General features: G+C 61.6%; 3 protein-coding genes across 3 annotated transcripts; 1 reads left to right on the forward strand and 2 right to left on the reverse strand.

Moving 5' to 3' along the window:
- Window positions 1-2415: 2415 nt before the first annotated feature.
- Window positions 2416-4397, reverse strand: DNAJC22 (DnaJ heat shock protein family (Hsp40) member C22; the record flags this gene model as incomplete). Its single annotated transcript, XM_079547792.1, has 2 exons — window positions 2416-2601; window positions 3678-4397. 2 exons carry the CDS (start codon window positions 4395-4397, stop codon window positions 2416-2418), a joined length of 906 nt encoding a protein of 301 aa, XP_079403918.1.
- An 8215-nt stretch (window positions 4398-12612) lies between these two features.
- On the forward strand, window positions 12613-14885 carry C1QL4 (complement C1q like 4; the record flags this gene model as incomplete). Its single annotated transcript, XM_079547793.1, has 2 exons — window positions 12613-13128; window positions 14706-14885. The coding sequence occupies 2 exons, from the start codon at window positions 12613-12615 to the stop codon at window positions 14883-14885; spliced, it is 696 nt and encodes a 231-aa protein (XP_079403919.1).
- A 4374-nt stretch (window positions 14886-19259) lies between these two features.
- Window positions 19260-21763, reverse strand: PRPH (peripherin; the record flags this gene model as incomplete). Its single annotated transcript, XM_079547819.1, has 6 exons — window positions 19260-19484; window positions 19568-19693; window positions 19842-20003; window positions 20080-20175; window positions 20347-20407; window positions 21426-21763. 6 exons carry the CDS (start codon window positions 21761-21763, stop codon window positions 19260-19262), a joined length of 1008 nt encoding a protein of 335 aa, XP_079403945.1.
- Window positions 21764-22019: the final 256 nt, after the last annotated feature.

The following is a 22019-nucleotide window of genomic DNA, read 5'->3' on the forward strand; positions in this document are numbered from 1 at the left end:
CAGCCGCATCTCAGCATTTCACTTTTCTGCCCCCACCCAGTGTGAGCTTTTCCTCAAACGTGGACCTTTCCCAGGCTCACTGGGTCCCCTTATCAGTGCGAGGAAGTAAAGCTCCGTCCTCCAGCTGACGAAACTCTCCTGCAGCCACCCCCTGAGCCCGCAGAACCCCTCACAGCAGTTCTCCTGCACTCAGTGAAGCCCCCATGGGTGGCTGCTGGAGAAAAAAGGGTCGGCTCTCCCTCCTGGAGCATTTCCCTCATCCAGTCTCCAAACACAGTGGTGGATTCCCGATGCTTCACACAGCGACACAACCTATGCCTCAAGGTGGGAACCTTCCTTCTGCTTCCCTCACAACAGGACCCCTCGGCTTGAAGTGCTCCAAAAACCTCAGCAGGATGCAGGGGGACCAGAAAAAAGCATCTGTCCCAGCAACAGTGTGCACCACTGCTGCTTTCAGGCTTCATTTGCTACCTTTCTGAGCGCAAGGGTCTCAGGGATCTGCCAAGAATTATGGCATAGAGTACGACCGTCCTTTAGATTGGGGTTGAGCTCTTAACCAAAGCATCTAAAAAAAAGCACATCTTTCTGAGAAAAAGGAAAGAGAAAGGTGATGGGAAATAGAAAAAGAACCTTCCCCTGCCCCGCTGCTGTGTGGTGAGGACTTCCTGCAGCTCCCCAAGCTCCATGCAGGGGAAGGCTTTTCTTGCCATCCCCTCTCAGCTTTCCCTTTGACCTCAGCCACAGCCTGAGGCAGCAATTAAAAACAAGCTCTAAATTTTAATTGCCAGAATAACGCAGCACCAACAAATCCTCCCGCAGTCACCTCTGAGCTCCTTCATCCGGGATCCAACCAGAACCTTCTGCCGAAGGCTTCATAAAACATTTAAATGCTCCTTTAAGGGAACGCTACCGGGAAGTGCTGCTCATGGGATGGCTCTTAGGAGCACAGTGGGGCTAAAAAGCCCAAAAGGACAGAACTTTATGTGGTACCACAACAACCAAACGCTTGGGACAGCTGGAGCTGAGCACAACTCAGCTGCTGGCGGAGTCACAACCCCCCCACAAGCCATTAACTGCTATTAGCCCTCATTAACGAGGCACAACAACGACAGAGACAGACGCCAAAGCCCCAAACCCGGTGTGATGGGGAGGAGAAGCACTGACTCAGCCGTACCCGCAGCCTGAGCTCGTTCTGCGGGCCCTTCGTGCCCGATGGAGTCTTCAGCCAACCCCCCCGAGACCCCAAAGCCCCGTGAGCCCATAACGCCCAGCCTCCCCCCAACCCGAGGCCTCACAGAACAGTTCCCCACAGCCCTCCTCCCCGCGCCGCGGCCTACGGGGGTCTCTCCTCTCACCGTTCTCCCTTCCAAATCAGCCCCCGGCGTCCCCCACCCCACCACCTCATCTTTCAGGCCCTGCTCCCTCCAGACCCCCTCGGGCCCCCCTCACCTCCAGGCCTCTCCCCCCCCCGCCCCTCAGCTCACCTCAGGCCGCCGCGGATGCAGCGGAGAGGAGGCGGGGGCCGCGGCCCGGTCGGAGCCCTCAGCCTCCCTCTAACCAATCGGTTCCGCGGATGCCGCGAGAAAGCCAATAGCGTCACGCTGTTCCCGGAGACCGCCGCCAATGAGAGAAAGGAGGAGGGGGAGGCGAGGCCCGCCTCCTTGCTTTTTCAGCCAGTCTGGAGCGAGGTGGGGGGCGGGCTGAGAGGTTCAGGCCAATGAGAGGGCAGAGCTGTGTTCTGTAACGTGCGCAGACGCAGCTCGGGGAGGGGCGGGGTTAATCGCTGCCCAGGACCAATCGGGTGCGGTACTGGAGAGGCCACGCCTCACCGCCCCCTGAGGGGCGGAGCAAGGCGGGGCAGCGGGGGCCGAACGTGGACGGAAACTGCCGAGAGCCACCGCCCTGTGGCGGAAACACCCGAATCCTCTCCGGAAAGAGCCGAGCGTGAGAAAGGCGGCGACTGAGAGCGGATGTGGGCGGGTTCGAGGCGCGGTTCCACCTGGGCGATCCCGCTGGGACCGGGGTGGGTTGTTGGAAGCCGGGGGGTTCGGGGATGGACCCAGGTCCCCAGGCGAGGTCCTCAGGCGATGCTGCGCACGGATCCGCGTGCAGTGGTTTGCATGGTGCCCAATGCAACAGTTTGCACAAGCCCCAGCGCAGCCATTTGCACAGATCCTCGTGCAACGACCGGCACGGATCCCTATGCAATGATTTGCACGAGCCTCCATCCATTGGTCGCAGCCATCCCCGTGTAACATTTTACACGACACCTCGTGCATTGCTTTGCACGGTGCACGTCCTCGGCCCCCGCACTGCATGGCGCTGAGCAAAGAAACAAAGAAAGGAAAGAAACCTCGTGTTACAAACCCCGGGTTACAACCCCCCATCAGTGCCTCTGCTCCCTGCATGCCGGGCTCAGCCTCCTCCTGCTGCTGCCCTGCGGGGTCCTCCCAGCGCCTCGTAGGCTTCCTGCAGCTCAATAAAGCGTTGCTCGGCCTCTTCAGCCCGCTGCCTGTTGTGGTCGGGGTGCCAAACCTTCACCAGCTCCCGGTAGCTCCTCTGCACCTCCTCAATGCCAGAGCCGGGTGGGATGCCGAGAACCTGGAAGAGGCAAAAAGAGATACGATGGGATGAGGTGGCAGCCTCCCCCTCCACCTCAAAACACTCCAAAATCAGCCACGTGCACCCCGTGCTACCCTCCTACAGGCTAAGGGCAAGCAAACCCCATTCCCCCCAGCGTTTGTCCCCCAGACACCCCAAAATCAGCCACATGCAACCTATATACATGTATACCCTCAACAGGCTAGGGGCAGCCAAATCCCATTCCTCCCAGCTTTTGCCCCTGTAGGAATGGAATGTTGTTCCTGCATTAGATATTAAAAAGGAAAAATTGATCTGAAGAAGTAGAGCACAATGTATTTGTATTTTGTGACTTGTGAAAAAGTAGAAATACCATCTACGTTAGTAACATACTTTAGAAATTTAGTTGCTGAATTGCATGATTAATTCTTGCTTGCAAAACTGCAGTAGTTTTTAAATGTTCCAAATAGTATAGGCATAGTATTGTGGACTAGAAAGCATATTGTAGGGCTGTTCTGTTTGGATAAGAGACCCTCAGCAAAAGAAAAACAGATTTAACAAATGTTAAAGAAGCCAGGGCCTGTACACAAGGCTGGTTTGCCTTGGGTAGGCAACCTTGGTAGGTTGGGATGCAACAGGCAGGCATCAAGATACTCCCCTATTCTGCTTCCAAGTTTATCTCTATGCAAGGACGAGCAGATGTCCAGAAACAATGACCAAGTGTTGAATGAGCAAATGTGAGAACTTAACTAATTAGCGATATATGCTTAGCCAGCAAAAATGGATGTTTATCCAGTATCCGTATGTTTAGTTGAGCGTCGGGAAGATTGTGATCCTAAAGTACTCAGCCAACGAGGAACCAGGGGAGAAAGAGATCAGCACCGAGTAACAGGGCATGAAAGATGCAACGCTGTTTTCTGCGTGCTCTCCTGCTTGTAGGACGCCCGCCACTGCAGTTGCAAATCAAATCTGCTTTATCAGAGATACCGTCCTGATACATTATTTGGATATTCCCAACACCCCCAAAATGCCTACACCCCGTGCAACCCCTCTACAACCAAACCCCCTTTCTCCCCACATCTCAATGCGCCCCATACCTGATAAGCCCACAGCTGCCGCTCAGTGCATCCTCCAGGCCCAGCTTTGAGCCCCAGCATCCAGGCCAGGCTTTGGAGGGACCGCATGGGGATGGTTCCCACCCACCCCAAAGCCCCGGCGGTGCTGTGCAGCAGGCTGTACCCCACCGGGACGGCGAAGGCCATGTAGGCCATGCCCAGATGGAAGAGTCGGGCGCGGAGCCGCAACGGAGGCCCGGCGGGATGCTGATAGCGGCGGTGCCGCTGTGCCGCCATGCCTGCAGCCATGCTGGAGGGCAGCACGGCCAGCAGCTGGGCTTGGAAGAGGAGGGAGGTGAGGAAGGCTGCTGTAAGGACGCGGTGTGCTTTGGGTCTCTGTTCGCCCACGGAGGCTGTCAGGAGCACGCCCAGCCCCACGGCCAGCGGCTGGGCCAGCAGTTGGGGCACCCAAGGCAGTGCCAACGCGGCCACCAGTCCAAAATATGTCCCAACGACCACCTGCCCCGCCAGGAGTATGGGGCTCAGTGCTGGCACAGCCCTCCTGTACTGGCTGCTGGTGCTGTTGGCCACGGCCACCCAATGGCGGAGGTGCCAGAGGTCGCTGAGCCAGCCGGCACCGAAGCCTCCCAGTGTCAGCATCCAGAGCAGAGCGTGGCTGTCCCGGCCCAGGTAGAGGTGATGCAGCCCCAGTGGCCCCCCCAGCGCCCACAGCCCGTAGGCCACCAGTAGGTGCTTGGCCATGCTGGTTGGCTCACGGCTGAGCTGTGGCACTGGTGTGGCACTGGCATCTGGAGTCCTGTGGGAGGGAAGGCATTGCTGGGGGCAGTGGGGCACAGCTGTGCCTCCTGTGACGGACCCCTCTGTGTCCCACGTGCTAACCGAGGACTGTACCAGCCCACCCCGAGTTGCTCCATGCCCACCCCTTGAACCCCCGTGCCCATATGGATTCCACCACTCAGAGTCTTATGTGCCCACCCAGAGCTTGGCCATCCCTACCCAGATCCAATATCCCCCACCCAGGACCCCCTGTGCCCATCTGGAGGCACCACAAGACCACCCAGAGCTATCTTGTGCCCACCCAGTGCTGTTTCATGCCCACCCTCAGAACCCATGTGCCCATATGGATCCCACCACTCAGAGTCCTGTGTGCCCACCCAGGGCTTGGCAATCCCCCAGGTCCCATACCCCCCACTCAGGACCCCCTGTGCCCATCTGGAGAAACCACAAGCCTACTCAGAGCTATATTGTGCCCTCCCAGTGCTGTTTCATGCTCTCCCAGGACCCTCAGTGCTCATTCAGACTTGCTTCACGACTGCTCAGTACCCTGCATTCCCATGCAGGGCCCCCTGTGTCCATATGAGATCCCACAAGCCCATCCAGAGCCATTTTGTTCCCCACCCAGATCTGCCACCAGGTCCCATAGCCCCCCAGTCAGGACCCCTCTATACCCATTTCGGCATCCCATTACCCCACCCAGAGCCATTTTGCACCCGCTCAGTACTCATCCACCCCCACCCAAGTCCCATATCCCTATCCAGGATCCCCTGAGCCCACCCAAGACCACTCACATCTGTGCACCCGGGGCCCTCTCGAGCCTCCCAGCACCACATGTACCCACCCACGGCTCTGTGGACCCCCTCAGCACCCCCAACCCACCTCTGCACAGAGTCCCACAGAGCTCACAGGCAGCTCTTCTCCTCCCCTCCTCCCCCCCCTCCTGACACGGACTTTGCCTCTGTGACAGCACCAGGCAAAGGGCAAGAGCACTGCAAGATTGTGGGGTGGGATCACAAAGCCCTAATATGGGAAGAACCCCCCCCCCCCCCCCCAACTGTGAGTGAAAGCCCCCAGACCCATGATGACCTCCCCCCTCAGCCCCATGGCAGCCCCCTCCAGCCGTATGCCCCCCAAATGCAGCCATGCAGACAATGCTGGAGCTGTGCCCCTTACCGGTGCTGTGCCCTCCCAGCAGCTTCCACCCCCCGCCCGCTCCCCCCCGCAGCCCCCACCCTCACCACCGCTCCTGTGTTTGCTCGGCTTAGCCACTGCCGGCCTCCAATTTGGTCTCATTCATTATTAACGGCCCTGGCCGGCTGTGTTGTTGACACAGCCACTCCAGAAGTGGGGACTAGAAGGGATGGAGGGGGGGGGGGAGGGGGCAGTGATCCCCTCCTTGTGACCCCCTCCTCAGCTCAGCCCCCCATAGGCAACTCCCCCTCTCCCCCAAGGCTGCAGCTCAGCAGGATGCAGGGATGCTTGGAACCTGGCTCCTATGGGATCCCACTAATATGGGGCAGGGGGAGATGCTGCAGCCCCTCTCTGCCCAGCTACCCATCAGGGCTGACAGCAGCCCCCCCGCACTGCCCACCCCGCCTGGCTGCATCCCTGACAGCGGCTCCCAGTGGGGCTACGCTTGGCTGAGCTGCGCCCTGGGTGGGGGGGCTGGGGGGGCTGCATTAGGATTTGGATGCATGGGGGGGGAGGGGGGAGCTGCACCTGTGGGGGGGAGGATTGCATTGGGATGGAGAGGCGTGGGGAGCTGCACCTGGGGATGGGGGAGCAGTGCCTTTTTTGGGAGGGCTACACCTTTTGGGGAGGGGGATGACCCCTTTCCTGGCTGCCCATAGCTGCTGTGCTCCCCCCCACCCCCCCGTGCTGCAGTCTGGGATCGATGCTGGTGGGGGGGGGGGGGGATGTGGGGGGGCAGGTGGTGCTCCGCTGCTGGATCGATTTCTTAAAGTATCTGGATTTAAAAATGTCAAATCTGGCTCTCGAGCTCCAGGCTGGGAGGCAAGGAGGGGCCTCAGCCTCACTGCAGTGGGCAGCACCCCCAGCTGCACCACCAGGCCTTGGTGTACCCATGTCCCCAAAGCACAGGAGCCCCCCATGGGTCTGAGGGGTCCCGGGGGGGGGGGAGGGGGGCTGCTGTATACCCCCTTGTTGGGTGTAATAGGAGGCATTGATCAGCTCTGGGCGGCAGCGTTTAAGGCATCGATTGGCGGAGCCTTCCCGCTAATTGAAGCATTTGTCATCGCCTCGTTTGGGGGAGTCCAGCTGGGGGCTGCCCCGTGTGGGACAGCTGCTATGTACACCCCCAGGACACGCGTGTCCTCATGCACACACATGTATGCACACGTCTGTACGATGCACACACGTCCCTGTGCACATGCGTTCCATCTTCATGCACACAACCGCGCGCACACGTGTCCCCATGCAGCACACACACACAAACACACGTGCACAAATGTGTCCCCATGGTGCTCACACGTCCCTGCATACATGCGTCCCCATGGTGCATGCACTTGTGTGCACACCTGTCCCTATGGAGCACATGCATCCCTGTGCACATATATCCTATCCTCGTGCACACACGTCCCTGTGGTGCACGCAACCTCATGCACACGCGTGTGCCTATGGTGCACCCCCCCCCGAGCATAAACATGTCCCCATGCTGCTCACACGTCCCTCCATACACATGTGTGCTTCTGTGCAAGCCTGACCCCACGATTCACACGCATCCCTGTGCACATACATCCTCCTGTAAGGCACACAACCTCACGCACACACGTGTCCCCACGCTGCACACGCATCCCTGCATACACACCTGCCCCTGTGGCGCACACACACCCCATGCACACGCATCCTCCCCTCACACCCACATCCCCCCCGCAGCACACACACACACGTCTTCATACAGACCCCCCACCCCCAGCCCCCCCCCGTGCACCCATCCACACCCGTGTGTGCACACACCACCAGCACACACACCCAAAGGGTTGGTTGAAGGCATCCGGCGCAGCTCCCGAATGTCACGTTGCCTTGTCAGTTTGCTGGTAATTAATGCAAACTCCGGGGCCGGAGTCCCTCTGGACTCGTACATCACTGCCAGCGCCGGGCTGCAGAGCAGCCCCTTTACCCAAGTGCTGTTATTAGGGGAATTTTATATGTATTAGCTGTTGATGCACATTAATACATTAAAAATGTCAGCGGTGGAGGCCAGCTAATTGTCTGATTTAAATGTCTATTTGTCAGCGGGTGCCTCAGGTAGGCATGAGGTGAATGTGCAATGAGCCCCCCGACCCTGTGGGGTGGGGGTGAGCCCTGGGGGGGCACAGGGATGGTGGCACGGGGGGACATTGGGGCGCAGGGTGGGGGGCTGCAGGTTCTGCTGTACAACAGGGGGCGGCGGGACCCTGCACCCGCCACCCCCCCTTGATCACTGCTTGGCTGGGATGGATTTCTCCATCCGACATCCTCTGAATCCTTAATAAATGCTGCTTGTCCAGAGAATTAATCCGGGGCAGCCCACAGCCATCCATCTCGTCACGCGTTGGCATGTGGTGACGGACGGCCCCGCTGCCGCCCCAGCAGTGACTCAGCCGGGGGGGGCCATGAATCCCCCCCAGCCTCTCATGGGGATATCCCCAAATCTCAGTGTTGTCACCCCCCGCTGACGCCCTGCTGCTCCTCACAATGGGGCTGAATGCTAAGGAGACAACCTCAGGAAAACAGGGTGCAGGTGAAACTGAGGGTCCCCAAAGTCCTCCCCTCCCCTGTGTCATCTGCTCCCCAACTCACCTCATCCTGAGCCCAACACAGCCACAACATGTGGGGCCGTGCCCCCAGCTGCCTCATCAGCAATTAGCAGCAGACGTTAATGAACCTGGGTGGGCAGCAGGGGGAGGTGTGCCATGCACAGGAGGTGCTGGGGCACAAAGAGTGTGCACTGGAGAGGCACAAATTGGGGGTGGGTACACAAGGACAGGGCTTACACTGAAGACAGGGCTCAGAATGGGGACAGGACATGCACTGGAAGCAGGGCGCAGGGACTCCCTCCTCCGGGGGGGGGGGATGACAAGGTGCCAGGCCCCCATGCAGGCAGCAGGTGACACTTTCCACCTGTCACCATGCATGCAGGCAGCATCGCCCTCCCACCACCCTCAGGACCTGTTGAGCCACCTGCAGCCCCCCCAGGCCATGTGTCCTCCCCCCCTCTCACTGCTGTTGGTTTATTTGTCTCCATTCAAGGACAATTTTCATCCAATTTGGGCCCGGCATACGGCCTGGCTTTATTGCAAACACGCCCTGGATGGAGCGCGGCGCCCGGGTGCCTCCGGCCAATCTATATTCATTTGCACAAGGCTCCCCCGTGACCACGTGCCGGGCGCCGACACACCAATCTGTCTGCTGGTCCCAGTGCAGTGCAGCAACTGGGAGGGAAGTGACTCGGTGATGGCACGGGGAGAGGGACAGGGACGCCGTGTGCTGGGATGGGGCACCGAGCGCTGGGAGCTGTGATCTGTGCACTGTGGATCACAAGCTGTGCACAGGGGACCGTGCGCAATGTGCGCCGTGTGCCGTGCACTGAGAACCCTGCGTGGTGCACTGTGCACCAGGAACTGCACCAGGGCTGTGCGCTGCCCACTGGAGACCGTGCACAGTGCGTGGGCACCGTGTGCCGTGCACCAGGAGCATGGAGGGCAGTGCACACACCGTGCACTGAGCGTGAGGCGCTGGGCGCACTGGGCTTTGGGGACAAGATGTGACCCTGCCTGCAGAGGCAGATGGTGACCGTGCTTTGGTGCCCGCCAGACAGCCCCCCCTCCCCATGCCGGCCCCGCTCGCGGCCCTGGGGCTGCAGATCATGCATTTATTCATGCTCTGCTCCCCAGCTCCACTGCCAGCCCTGAGCTTGTGGCAGGGCTCGGCGCCCCGCAGCGTCCCCATAGCTGCTGCAGGACACGTCCATCACCGCCGGCCCCATGTAGCCCCGAGGAGTGTCATCCCCACTTCTCCTCATGGCATGGGGACCCACGGCCACTACCCCCCATCCACCGTGACAAAGTGGGGCACCTCCACCACTGGTGCCACTGGGTGGGGCTGAGCTGCCCTATAGCCATGAACGGGATCCATCTCCGAGCCTCCATCCCCCCCATCTCCCCACCACCACCGCTGCTCTCTCCGGGGTTGACCTTTCCTTCCTGCTATTTTTACTGGCAGTGTTTGCACTGCACTCCCTCTCCTCACAGCCTGTGCTGGGGCTGCAGCTGCCCCTGGGTGCAGCACTGCCAATGGGACCCCAATGGGACTGGGAGTGCTGGGAGCAGCCAGGACCCCTCGTGTTCCCATGAGTGGCTCCTTTCCGCTGAGCTCCCTTTCCCCGTATGCCCCCAGCTCTTGCTAATTAGCGCTCAGGCTTCCCCTTGCGGCCCTCCTAATTAATTCGCTGTTGCTGCTCATTAAGATCAGCCAACAGAAGGGCGGTGATGGCGGTGGGACTCTGATGTCCCCATCCCCAGGGGACAGCTTGGGCAGCATCGATCGCTCCCGGACCCCATCCCCTCTGCGGGAACTGCTCCCACTGCTGTAATTTGTTGCACAAACAGCGCCGGGCGGTTCAGGATTGCATTGATCCTCCAGCATAAAGGGCCCATAAATCCGTCGTGGAGCCCGGCTGATGGATCGGCGCCCTTTGGAGGGAGCTGGCCCAGCCTGCAAATTTAAAAACTATCCGGATAAATTACACAGAAAGGAGCATCTCCCACCACCCGTGTGCCAGCGTGCATCTGCACACATGCATGCACACACACACATGCACACAGCAGGCATGCACAGATGCAAATGCACACAAGACACGGTGCATGCGCTCACATGCATGCATGCACACCTGCAGCCCCCCAGCTCGCATCCCTGCATGCACACATGGGTGCAGAGGGACGGCTGCAAGGACATGCGTGGGCCCTGCAGGTGCCAGAGGGCTTCCATTTCAGGCTGTATCCTTCCCCAGTTGCAGCAGTGAAGACATGAGGGGCAGCCCTGCACCCTGAAGGTGGAGGGTGAGATTTGGCTGTGCACAAAACAGTGGAGCCTGTCAGGGTTTGAAAAGAGCAGCCATAAATTTGCTCCCCCTGGGGTTGTGAGCTGCGTCCCCACCCCAGCATTGCATCCATGGAGGGAAATCCAGTCCTCGGGCGCTGCTGCTCTGCTGGGTCCAATGTGGGTGAGCCTCCCCAAAATGAGTGACTCCCAGAAATGGGCTGGTGGCCGCAGGCATGCAGGGACCCCAAGGGGGGCTGAAGATGGAAAGCTGTGGGGGGGTCCCACATGCATGCACACACCTTGTCCCCAAACCCACTGCACCCATTTCATGCACACGGAAACGCACGCGCACAGCACGACCCTGGCAAACTCACACCCACGTCTTGCACATCTCTGTGCACGCGTGGATGCAGACACAGCTCCGTGCACAAACAGAGCCCCGTGGGCACACGCATCCCGTGCACTCACCAATGCAGATGCAGCCCCGTGCACACACACACCGAGCCCTTCACACACAGGCACGCACCCGTGCAAACACACATCCCTGCACCAGCACCCCCCTGAGCACACAGCCCCACGCACACATCCATGCACCGCGCTCAACCTTGCACGCACGCAGCTCTGCACACACACATGCATGCACGGACCCGAGCGCACCCTGTGTGCACGCACACGGAGCTCTGCACACCCATCCTCATGCACTGACATGAGTCCACACACCCATGCACACCCACCAACACCCACAGAGCTCTGCAAGCCCGTGCACCCCCACGCACACCAGCACCTCCTTGCACACGCACTCACCCCCCTCCCTGCACCCCCTCTTTCCCACTCCCTCCCTCGCCCCCCCCCTCCCCCCCCGCGCCCGCCCCCGCCCCTGCCGTGCCCGGTGCCGTCGGGCGGAGCGGAGCTGCGGGCGCGGTGCGGTGCGGTGCGGGCGGCGGACTCGGCACGTGGCTCCCGCAGCCGCGGGCGGCAGGTGGGCACCGGCGGGCACCGAGGGGTCTCGGGGGGGGCTGGAGGGGGGGCACGAGGCCCGGTGGGACGGCCCCGACAGCGTCGCGCAGCCGCCCCAGGAACCGCCGCCGGCGCGCACAGGGAGAGCGGGGACGCCCCCGGGGGCCGCTACCGGTACGGGGGTGCCGCTCTCGGGGAACTTGGCGAGAAGTTCCGTCCCGGCTCCATCCCGGCTCCGGTTACATCACCAGCTCCGGCACCGGCTCCGGTCCTGCCTGCTCCATTGGCTCCACCAACGGCTCCGGTCCTGGTTGCAGCGGGAGCTCCAGCCCCGACTCCGCTCCCGGCTCGGGTCCCGGCTCCACTCCCGGCTCCGCCACCGGCTCTGCGCTCCTCGCCTCTGCCAGCTTCAGTCCCGGCTCCGCCTGCAGCTCCGCTCCCGGCTCCGGTCCCAGCAACAATTCCAACCCCTTTGCTCCGTGCCCGGCCCCGCGCCCGGCCCCATTGCTCCCGGCCCCGGTGCTGTCCCCATCCGTTCGTCTCTATTCCTTCTCTCATCCCTGCCCCATCCCCATCCCTCTCCTCAACCCCTGCTCCTGGTTCCATCGGTCCCAGCTCTGTTCCTGTCCCCATCCCCGTTCTTGCTGCTGGCTCCAGTGCCAGCCTTATTCCCGTCCCTATCCATATTCCCGTCTCCATCCCTACCCCTGCTGCTGTCCCCAGCCCCGACCCCGTCCCCATTCCTACTGCCATCTCCAGCCCCGCTGCTCTCCCCATCCCCGTCCCCACCACCACCTCCATCCTCATTCCTGTCCCTATCCCTTCTGCTGTCACCATCCCCACCACTATTTCCAACCCCATCCTCACCTCCCTCACCGTCCCCATCCCCGCCGCTCTCCCCATCCCCATCCCCGACCTCATCCCTGCTTCCGTCCCCATCCTCATCCCCGTTCCCACCTCCCTCCCTGCCACCAGCTCCGTCCCCACCGCTGTCCTCATCCCGCCCCATCCTCGCTCCCAGCCCGCTCCCTGCCGCGCCGTGAGGCTCAGCGGGCGGCCCCCCGCCGTCCACCCCCCCGGCTCCACCATCGCTCCCAAGGGTGACGAGGACCTTCTGGCACTGGCTGCCTCTCGGCTGAGCCGCAGGAAACGCGTGGCCGGGGCGGCCGTCGGCGTGGCCATGGTGCTGGTGCTGCTGGTGGCCATCCCGCTGCTGGTGCACAGCTCCAAGGCGGCCGCTCACTATGAGATGCTGGGCAGCTGCCGCATGGTTTGCGACCCCTACCCCGAGCTGCCTCCTGCCTCCCCCCCTCCTTTCCTACCGGGGGCAAAGGGAGAACCAGGGCGCAAAGGGCGTGCTGGCGTTCGGGGCCCCCCCGGACCACCGGGACCGCGGGGACCGCCAGGTGAACCGGGTCGACCGGGACCACCAGGACCTCCAGGGCCGGGTCCCGGGGGGTACATCCCCTCCTTCTACAGCCCCAAGATTGCGTTCTATGCGGGCCTGCGGAAACCCCACGAGGGCTACGAGGTGCTGCGCTTTGACGACGTGGTGACCAACGTGGGCAACTACTACGAACCATCGAGTGGCAAATTCACCTGCCCGCTCCCCGGCATCTACTTCTTCACCTACCACGTCCTCATGCGCGGCGGCGACGGCACCAGCATGTGGGCTGACCTCATGAAGAACGGGCAGGTATGGCACGGGACCCCCAGCAGCTCCCACCAGGCCCCCGTGTCCCTCTTCACCCCCTTTGCCCTTAGATCCCCCAGCCCCATCTCTCCGTGTCTCCACCCGGCTCCTCCAGCCCTCTTCCTGCTGCCTGCTGTCCCTATCCCTCCTCTCCTGTTCCAGTTCCCCCAGTTTGGTTTTTCCATTTTGTTTCCTCCCATCTTGCTTCTCCAATTCTGCTTTACCCTCATCCTGGCTCCCACCAGCTTTCTGTCCCAAATTCCTGCCATCCCAGTTCATATATTTTTTCCACCATCCAAGTCCTCCATCCTGCTTCCCAAACCCATTCCCTCTTTCCCATCGCCCTACACTCATCCCCACTCATCCCATTTCCCCAATCCCCACTCCCTCATCCCCATTCCCCTACACCCATCTTCATCCTATTTCCCCAATCCCATTCCCTTCATCCCTATTCCTCCATCCCCATTCCCCTACACCCATCTCCATCTTCATTTCCCAATCCCCACTCCCTCCATCCCCATTTCCATCCCCATTCCCCTACACACATCTCCATCCCTATTTCCCCAATCCCCACTCCCTCCATCCCCATTTCCATCCCCATTCCCCTACACACATCTCCATCCCTATTTCCCCAATCCCCACTCCCTCCATCCCCATTTCCATCCCCATTCCCCTACACACATCTCCATCCCCAATCCCATTCCTTCTATTCCATTCCCTCCATCTGCATTCCCTCGATCCCACATCTTCTGTCCCTGCTCCCCCCAGATCCCATTTCCTTCATCCCCGCATACCTCATCCCTTTTCTCCTATTCCTTCTCTTCTCCCCTCCGCAGAGATGTGGGGGGTGGACCAGCAGAGCCCCACAGCCCCATCCCCATCCCCACCACCCGCATCTGGGGCATCAATCCCCACTTTATGCCCAGAACTCCCACTGGAGGACCAGGGGAACACACTGCCCTGCATGGAGCGGGGTCTGCCTACCGCAGGGGTCCATCTGTGCCCCCCAACAGGCCCCAGGCCACCACCAGGAGGGTCTGCCTGCACCCTCACCCGCTTCCTTTGTTCATAGAGATGCAGCTCAGCCTTTCCCCACCTCACCCCAGACACTTTCTGTTTATTATGGGATAAAAGAGCATCGATCTGCTGTGGTGGATGCCAGGTCCGCCATCCCAATGAGAGCTGCACCCCAAGGAACCACGGGGTGGGGGGAGGCCGAGGGTGGCCGTGGGCTCCAACACAGGGGCTCTGCAGTCCTCTTTGCCCGTGGGACAGGGAAGGATGTGGGATTCAGGGACACAGTGCAGGGCCACCAAACTGGAGGGACATTGCTGTGGGAGGGGGTGAGGGGGGGACTCTGGCGCTGCCACCTCCTGGCACCACAGCACTGCCGCAGGTGGGCGGCACGACCTTGAGCTGCCAGGGATGGCAGACTGAGGGGATCTGGGGAGGAAAGGGGGGCACAGAGCAGCTCAGCACCCCCCCCCCCCCAAACCGCCCCTGGGGAGCACAGATCGGGGTGGTGGTTGTGTGTGGGAGGGTGGTCCTTGATGGCTGTGCCCCCCCTCCCACCCCCCAAGGTTCGGGCCAGCGCCATCGCTCAGGATGCGGATCAGAACTACGACTACGCCAGCAACAGCGTCATCCTGCACCTGGACGTGGGTGATGAGGTGTGTGTCAAGCTGGATGGTGGCAAAGTGCACGGCGGTAACACCAACAAGTACAGCACCTTCTCAGGCTTCATCATCTACCCTGACTGAGCACTGGGGTGAGGGGGGGGTGGAGGGGGTTGCACCTCCTAAGGCACCGTCGTCATCCCCCCTGCCTCCCTTCCAAAGCCCCGAGGTGATGATGCCCATAGGGAAACCCATTTCTGCACCTCTGCAGGCACCGATACCTCGCAGCTCCTTTGCACATGCACAGCAGCCCCCCTCCCTTGCGCCCCCTCCCCATCACACACACGTGTGTGCATGCTCACCGCCGTCCCCACGCGCCTCCCCCACGTTGCACACGCGTGTGCGCTCACCGCACTTCCCCATGCGCCCACTCACAAGCGTAAATGCTCCCTGCTCACCCCTGCATGTCAGCACCCCACAGGCACTGCGGTCCCCCCTTGCTGTGCTGTCCCCCTGGAACCCCCCTCTCTCCCCTCCCCATCCCTGAACCCCGCAGTTTGTTGCACTCTGTGTTCCCCCCAAATAAAATATAGTGGGTTTGGAGGTGCAGCTGCTGCCTCGGCCTCATCGTGGGGTGGGGTGTGGGGAGGGACAGAGCTGCGCCCCTGTCTCGTGTCACCACAGCAGTAACCAATGGGGGCACTGACACTGATACTGCCACCAGGGATGGGGACGGTCACCCTCCCCCCACACCCACGGGGACACAGCAGCAGGACGCAGCCCCACCGCCTCTCCTATGGGCTCCGTGGGGGCTCTGAATGAATGTGAGCATTCCCACCTCGCGGGCACTGCTGTCACCGCGTGGCCAACGTGTGGCACTGCCACCAACCGCGGGGAAACGTCAGGGGATGGGGGCTGCCCCAGGGACACCAAGAAGACCCCATACAGCAAAGCAAAGCAGACAATATTTTATTCACACTTTTTTCAGCGCTCCCCCCCAACTCCCACATTCCTTGTGCCCAGAACACCCACACTGCCCTGCATGGAGGGGAGGGTCTGCCTGCTGCATGGGGCCATCTGTACCCCCCAGCAGCCACTTGGCCACTACCAGGAGGGTCTGTCTGTGCCCTCACCCACTCCCTTCCCATCACATAGATGCAGCTCAACCCCCACGTAGGTCACAGTTATGAGGAGAGGCTTTGGGTGTCCAGGGGGTCCTGGGGCATGGGGTCCACCCCCAACTCGGTCATGAGCCCCCACAGCTCCGTCAGCGCCGCTACGGCATCCGGTCGGTCCTGCATCATCTTCATCAGCTGCTGCAGGAGTAGGGCTGCACGCTGTGGGACACAGATTGAGTGTGGAGCTTGGAGTGAGACCCCCCTCCTCACCCCTGGGTCCCCCCTCAACTCGAGGATCCAACCCTGAGCCCAGGGAACCCCACAGCCCCCCCTACCTGTGCCTTGCTGAGGTCCGGGGTGCTGCTGGGATTTGCCATCATCACCTTAACATCCTGCTGGCCTTCGTTCCCCTTGAAGAGCTGCACCACCACCTTGTCCTGGGGGAAGATTTCCCACGGTCAGACCACTCCTAGCACTCCCAGCCTCCACCCCTCACTGAGAGGAGAGAGGAACAGGTGTGACACGGGGACCAAAGAGCCCCACAGCACTCACCCAGGATGGGGACAGATTGTTGTTATTGACGGCAGCGTATGCACTGGGGTCAGACTGGGGGGTCACAGCCGGTCGCCAGCGCAAGGGGGTCTCCGAGGGGACAACGCCATCAGCAGGGGCTGAGGGGACAGGTCGGGACCCCTTCCCAGTGCTCAAGCTGGCCCCCACCTGCAGGGCACGTGGCTGGGAGATGCAAGGGGTGAGGCACGGCGTGCGGAGGGAGCTCTGAGTGCGGGGGGCAGAACGCTGCGGAGTGAAAGGGGAGAGCAGAGCAGGATGAGGGTGTGAGGGAGGGGAGTCGGAGCTGGCATTTCCCCCTCCCTCCCCTCCCATACACACCATGTTTTTGGTGACAGAGACACAGAGAGTCAAGCCAGCACTGGAGGAGCCTGCAGGAGGATGGGGAAGGAGGCTCAGCACCAACAAACCACCCCCAGAGTGCAGAGTGGGGCGGGTTGGGGGGAGGGATAGGATGTACCTGGGGTGCAGTTCTTCTTCTTCTTGGGGACCCTCAGCCCCATGGATGCACTTTCCTGGAGCGGCCCAAGCAGTGATGTTTGGGTCCCTGCTGTACTCAGAGGTGAGGGTCCTTTGGCAGAGGGGGGGCCACGGGCGGGCACCCTGCGGGCCAAGCAGGGCCTGCGCCCCACAGTCCCCAGCACAGGGGTGGCAACAGGTGAGGGGGTGACGGTGGTCTCTGTGGGGAGAAAGATCACAGGGGGGAGGGGAGGGGCTTCAGTCACGTGGAGGGGGCACCCAACCACGGAGTGCCAAAGCCAGGGGGAGGAGGGGGGAAACTCACCTGCATCCAGCGCTGGAGGCGGGGGCTGCTCCACCTCTGTGTCACTGCGGGGAACAGCAGCACAGTGAGGACCCCCGCCCCAAATACTGAGGGACCCCTTCCTTGGGGGTAGGGGGGGGGAAAGAGGGAACCCCGTGCCCACTTCCGCGTTCTGTCTGCAGCCCCCCCAGCGCTCCTTCCTGGATTCATCCCCCCCTCCCCCCCCGTTACCGGGGCTGCCCGCAGGACGGAGCGGTGCAAGCAGCGTTCGGTCGTTCTCCATGTTCCGCCTGACGGGAGCGGGTCCGCACCGGGACGCGGCCGTAAGGAAAGCGTTTCGCGGTGTCGCTCGGCCCCGGAGAGCGGTTCTCCTTCTGGGAAGAGCCGCCCACCACCATCGCGCCCCGCAACCGCGCACCGCACCGCCACCGCTTTAAGTCCTCCTTAAGGCTCCTCCCGCCGCCCGTTACAGAACTCGGCGCGGCCGCTTATTGGTCCCCGCGCGGCCAATGGGAAGCTCGAGGAGTGTGGATTGGTCCGCGCTGAGCGAATGGGGCGCAGCGCGGGGTTAGGGGGCGGGGACAGCGAGGGGACCATAGAGAGGGCGAGAACCATAGAGGGGGGGGAAACCATAGAGAGGAGGGAGGAGAACCATAGAGAGGGATTGTTGGGGAAACCATAGAGAGGAGGAAGGGGGGGGGGGGGGTGTGAAAATCCTAGAGTGGACAGAGGACCACGGGGAGGAAGGGTGGGGCAGAGTGACAGTGTGCGGATTGGTGGAGAGCGGCGGACCCGCCCCCCCGAAGGCCCCGCCCCCCCCCCCGAAGGCCTCCAGCCCCGCCCCCTGCAGGGACTCCGCCTCCTCCAAGCTCCATTCTTTATTTGCGGCTGAGGAGGTGGGGGGTGGGTGGGCAGCGGCGGGACCCCCCCCCTCCGCTCTGCTACAACGTTGAGCACAGCAGCAAATAGCAATAAATAAAGGCACAGGCATGGGGGACGGCCGCAGAGGCCTCTTCATCACTTGGGCTCCACTCCTTGCACGACTCCATCACCACCTGCTGCGGGGGGAGAAGGGACATCAGGTCCATTGGGGGCGGGCAGACCCCATCTGGGAAGGCCCGGTTCCATGGGGAGGGGGTCAGAACCTATTTGAGGGGGGAGCGACCCCTCTGGGAGGGGTCGTACCCAATCATTCTGGAGGTGGGGGGTTGGGAGGAGGTCAGCCCCTCCTCCTGGAGCACCTTTAAGCTGTTTCCCCTCCCTCCCTCCCCCCAGTTTGGCGACTTTCCATTGCTTGTTTCGCCATGACTTCCTATCTCGGTGCACTGTAACCCAAAACAATACATGTGAAATCCAAGCAAAAAAAGTCCTTGCACCTGGTGGATGCAAAGATAAAAGCAGTCTGTTGTGACTCCAGTGGGATTGGTCAGAAAAACAAGGCTGTGCGCACACCAAGCAAAGCCAATCTGGAAAGCTGTAGAACAAGCACTCATAGATTCCTTTTGCTAAACGAATGTATTCATCCTTGAAGGGACAGACGGATCTCTATTGCTAAACCAGCCTATGGGGGGAGCAGCTTCATTAGTGGGGTCTAATCCATTAGAAAAAGGGGGTGGCCTCCACTGGGGAGGGGTCAGACCCATTTGGGGAGGGCACAAATGCCCACAGCACAATGGTTTGGATGAGCACCACCCTCCACGCAGGGCTCAGTGCTGGTTCAAGCATTGGGGGAGGGAGAAGCCACCAAAACCCTTCTCCCACTCCTCCTGACAAAGCCTTAAGGTGGGGGCACGAGGACACAGCTGCAGCCCTTGGGATCCCGGCCACCCCTCACCGCAGTTCTTATGGGAATGGGGACAGCGGGGAGGTGACCCTGATTTTGCACTTCAATCCAATAATGGGATTCAATGGGAACGGGATCCTCTCCAATGGCTGAGGTCTGCACAGCTGCTGTGCTCGGCCCAACGCTGCACCCCTCGGTTTCCCAGCACCCGAAGGGTTGCATCCACCGCCCCGTACTCAGGGTCCCATCTCAGCGCTGCCCTCCCCACAGGACGTCCCCCTGCCTCACCAGCCCTCCTCACTGTTCAGCAGCTTGCGGTACGTGGCGATCTCCACGTCCAGGGCCATCTTGACACGGAGCAGATCCTGGTACTCGTGCAGCTGCCGTGCCATCTCCTTCTTCATGCACTGGATCTCCTGCTCCAGCCTCCCCATCGCCTCCTGGTAGCTCCTGATCTCCGTGCCAAACTCATCCTCCATCTCCCGCATCTGTCGCTGCAGTGCTTCATTCTGCAGGATGGAGGAGGGACACAAAGGGATGGCAAGGCGATGGGGGGCTCCTTGTACCCCCCCCCCAATCCCTCAGTGCTCACCATGCCCTTCAGCCCATCCACCTCGGAGGTGAGGCTCTGGATCTGCCTCTGGGATTCGTTCATCTCCTGCTTGGCCATCCGCAGCGCCTCGCAGTTACGGTTGGCAGCATCTGAGAGATCAGCAAACTGCAGGCACCGTGGGGGGTGAGAGGGAAGAGGGTCAGCATTGTGGAGGTGCCCCCATCATCCCCACATCAGCAGCAAACACCAAGGTGTTGGTGCGGGGGGTCAGCCCTGTGGGGTGTTCCCATCCCATGCATGCCCTCGTGGGTACCTTGGCTTTGTACCACTCCTCGGCTTCCTGCAGGTTTGTGACAGTGATGCTCTCATACTGCGTGCGGATGTCGCGCAGTGCAGCTGTCAGATCCGGCTGCTGCAGCTCCATTCGTGCCCCCGCCTGTGGGCTCTGTGCATTCACCTCCAGCTCCCACAGCTCCTACGTGCCCACATTACACCGTCACACCACAGCCCCCACGCGGGACCCCCATCCCTCCTTGGGTCCACCCCACAACCTCCTCGTGCAGCTTCTTCAAGAAGCTGATCTCATCCATCAGCAGCTCAATCCTGTGCTCCAGCTCCAGGCGGCACAGCGTGGCATCGTCCATATCCTGCAATGGCTAAAGCTGCAGGGACTGCAAAGAGGATAGGACCCCCCTCCCCCCCCAATACACTTTGGGCCACCCCCTGGGCAGAGTGCAGGAGGCATCCCCGAGCCCTTTGCCAATTAGTGGGGGAAGTACATGGGGTGCACTGGACACCCCCCCCCCCCCCAGTCTCACCTTGCGGAACAGCACCAGGCTCTGCTCTGCATCTTCACGCTTCTGCATCTCATCTTCCAGCCTGGGGAGCAACGGGAGGGAGGTCAGAGTGGGGTGAGGGGGCATAGAACCCCATTTTAGGGATACCTAAGGGGGAAATTCTTTGTTTCTGGCACAGGCTGCCCAGAGAAGCTGTGGGTTTCCCACCCTGGAGGTGCCTAAGGCCAGGCTGCATGGGACCCCAGGCAGTCTGATGAGGTGGGGGGCGACCAACCCATAGCAGTGGTTGGGTTGGAAGGGCTTTGATGCATCCCCTGCATCCCCCCCATCCTTACACCCATCACACACCAAAGGACCATCCCCTGGGTCCTTTGCAACACATCTCAATCCTCACCCACCATCCCCAGCCCATTCCCTGGTCGTCATCCCCCCTTCCCGGACCACCCCAGGTCCCCTCCCTGGTGTGTCCTGGTTCATTCTGGAGTCCCTGTCTCCATCCCAGTACATGCTCCATCCCTTTGCAACACATCCCAGTGCATTCCCTATGGCCTTAGTCTATTTCCTGCTTCCCATCCCAGTGCATCTCAATCTCCATCCCTCTGACCCCCACTGCATTTCCTATTCCCCACCCCCAGCGTATCCCAATGCATCCTAAATCCATTCCCAGCACCTCTGGATGCATTCCCCGCTGCCCACCCTTATTATGATCTCTGCTGCACTTCCCGGTGCATCTCCACTCATCCCCAGTTCCCACCCCAGACCAGAGCTAGTCCCTCCTCAACACATCTCCGTTCATCCCACCGTTTCCATTCCAGAGCCTCCTCCACCCCAACGGCTCTCGGTCCCCACCACTGTGAATCCCGCTTCACCCCACGGTCCCCACCCCCAGATCACTCCCAGTCCCTCCCCAGCACATCCCGGCTAACTCATCTCACATCACTCCCATTCTCCCCTCTACACATTTCGGTGCGCCCACCCTTCCTTCCCCGTCGCATCCCGGTCCTCACATCACATCACATCGCTCCCGCTCCCTCCCCATACATCTCGGTGTCCCGCTCCCCTCCCATCACACCCCCTCCGCTCCTCCTCCCGCCGCGCACCGCCGCCGCAGCCCCTGCAGCTCCGCCGCGAGCCCATCGCGCTCTCCCTGCAGCCGTTCCCTCTCCCGGCCGAGGCGCTGCAGCCGCTCCCGCAGCCCCCGCAGCTCTCCCCGCACCAACCCCGCAGCGCGGGGAGCGGCGGCGGCGCGGCCGATGGCCGAGCGGAGGGCTCCGTTCTGCCTCTCCAACGCCCGCACCCTCTCCAGGAAAGCGGCGAAACGATCGTTCAGAGCCGCCAACTCCGTCCGCTCCGCGCTGCGCCCCGCCGAACGCGCATCAACGGGAACCGGCGGAGAATCGAGGGTGCGGTCCCGGGGTGGGGAGAAATCGCGACTCATCGCGGCTGCGGGAAGAGGCGGCCGTCGGTTGCGGGGATTGACAGCGAACGGCGGCTCCGCCCCGGCGGGGGGACGAGGGAGTGAGGAGCAACGGGAGGGAAATGAGGGGAGGGGATTGGGGGTGGGGGCGGGGGCGGGGCTCCCCCAGGTGCCCCCGGTCGCTCCCTGGGCTCAGGTGGGAGCTGCTGAGTGCGAAAAGCAGCGGGGTTTGAGCATCGCTTGCGCTCCCCATCCCTCCATCACCGTCACTGAATTC

The sequence above is a fragment of the Tetrao urogallus genome (genome assembly GCF_951394365.1).
Source record: "Tetrao urogallus genome assembly, chromosome: 31".
Lineage (NCBI taxonomy): Eukaryota > Metazoa > Chordata > Aves > Galliformes > Phasianidae > Tetrao > Tetrao urogallus.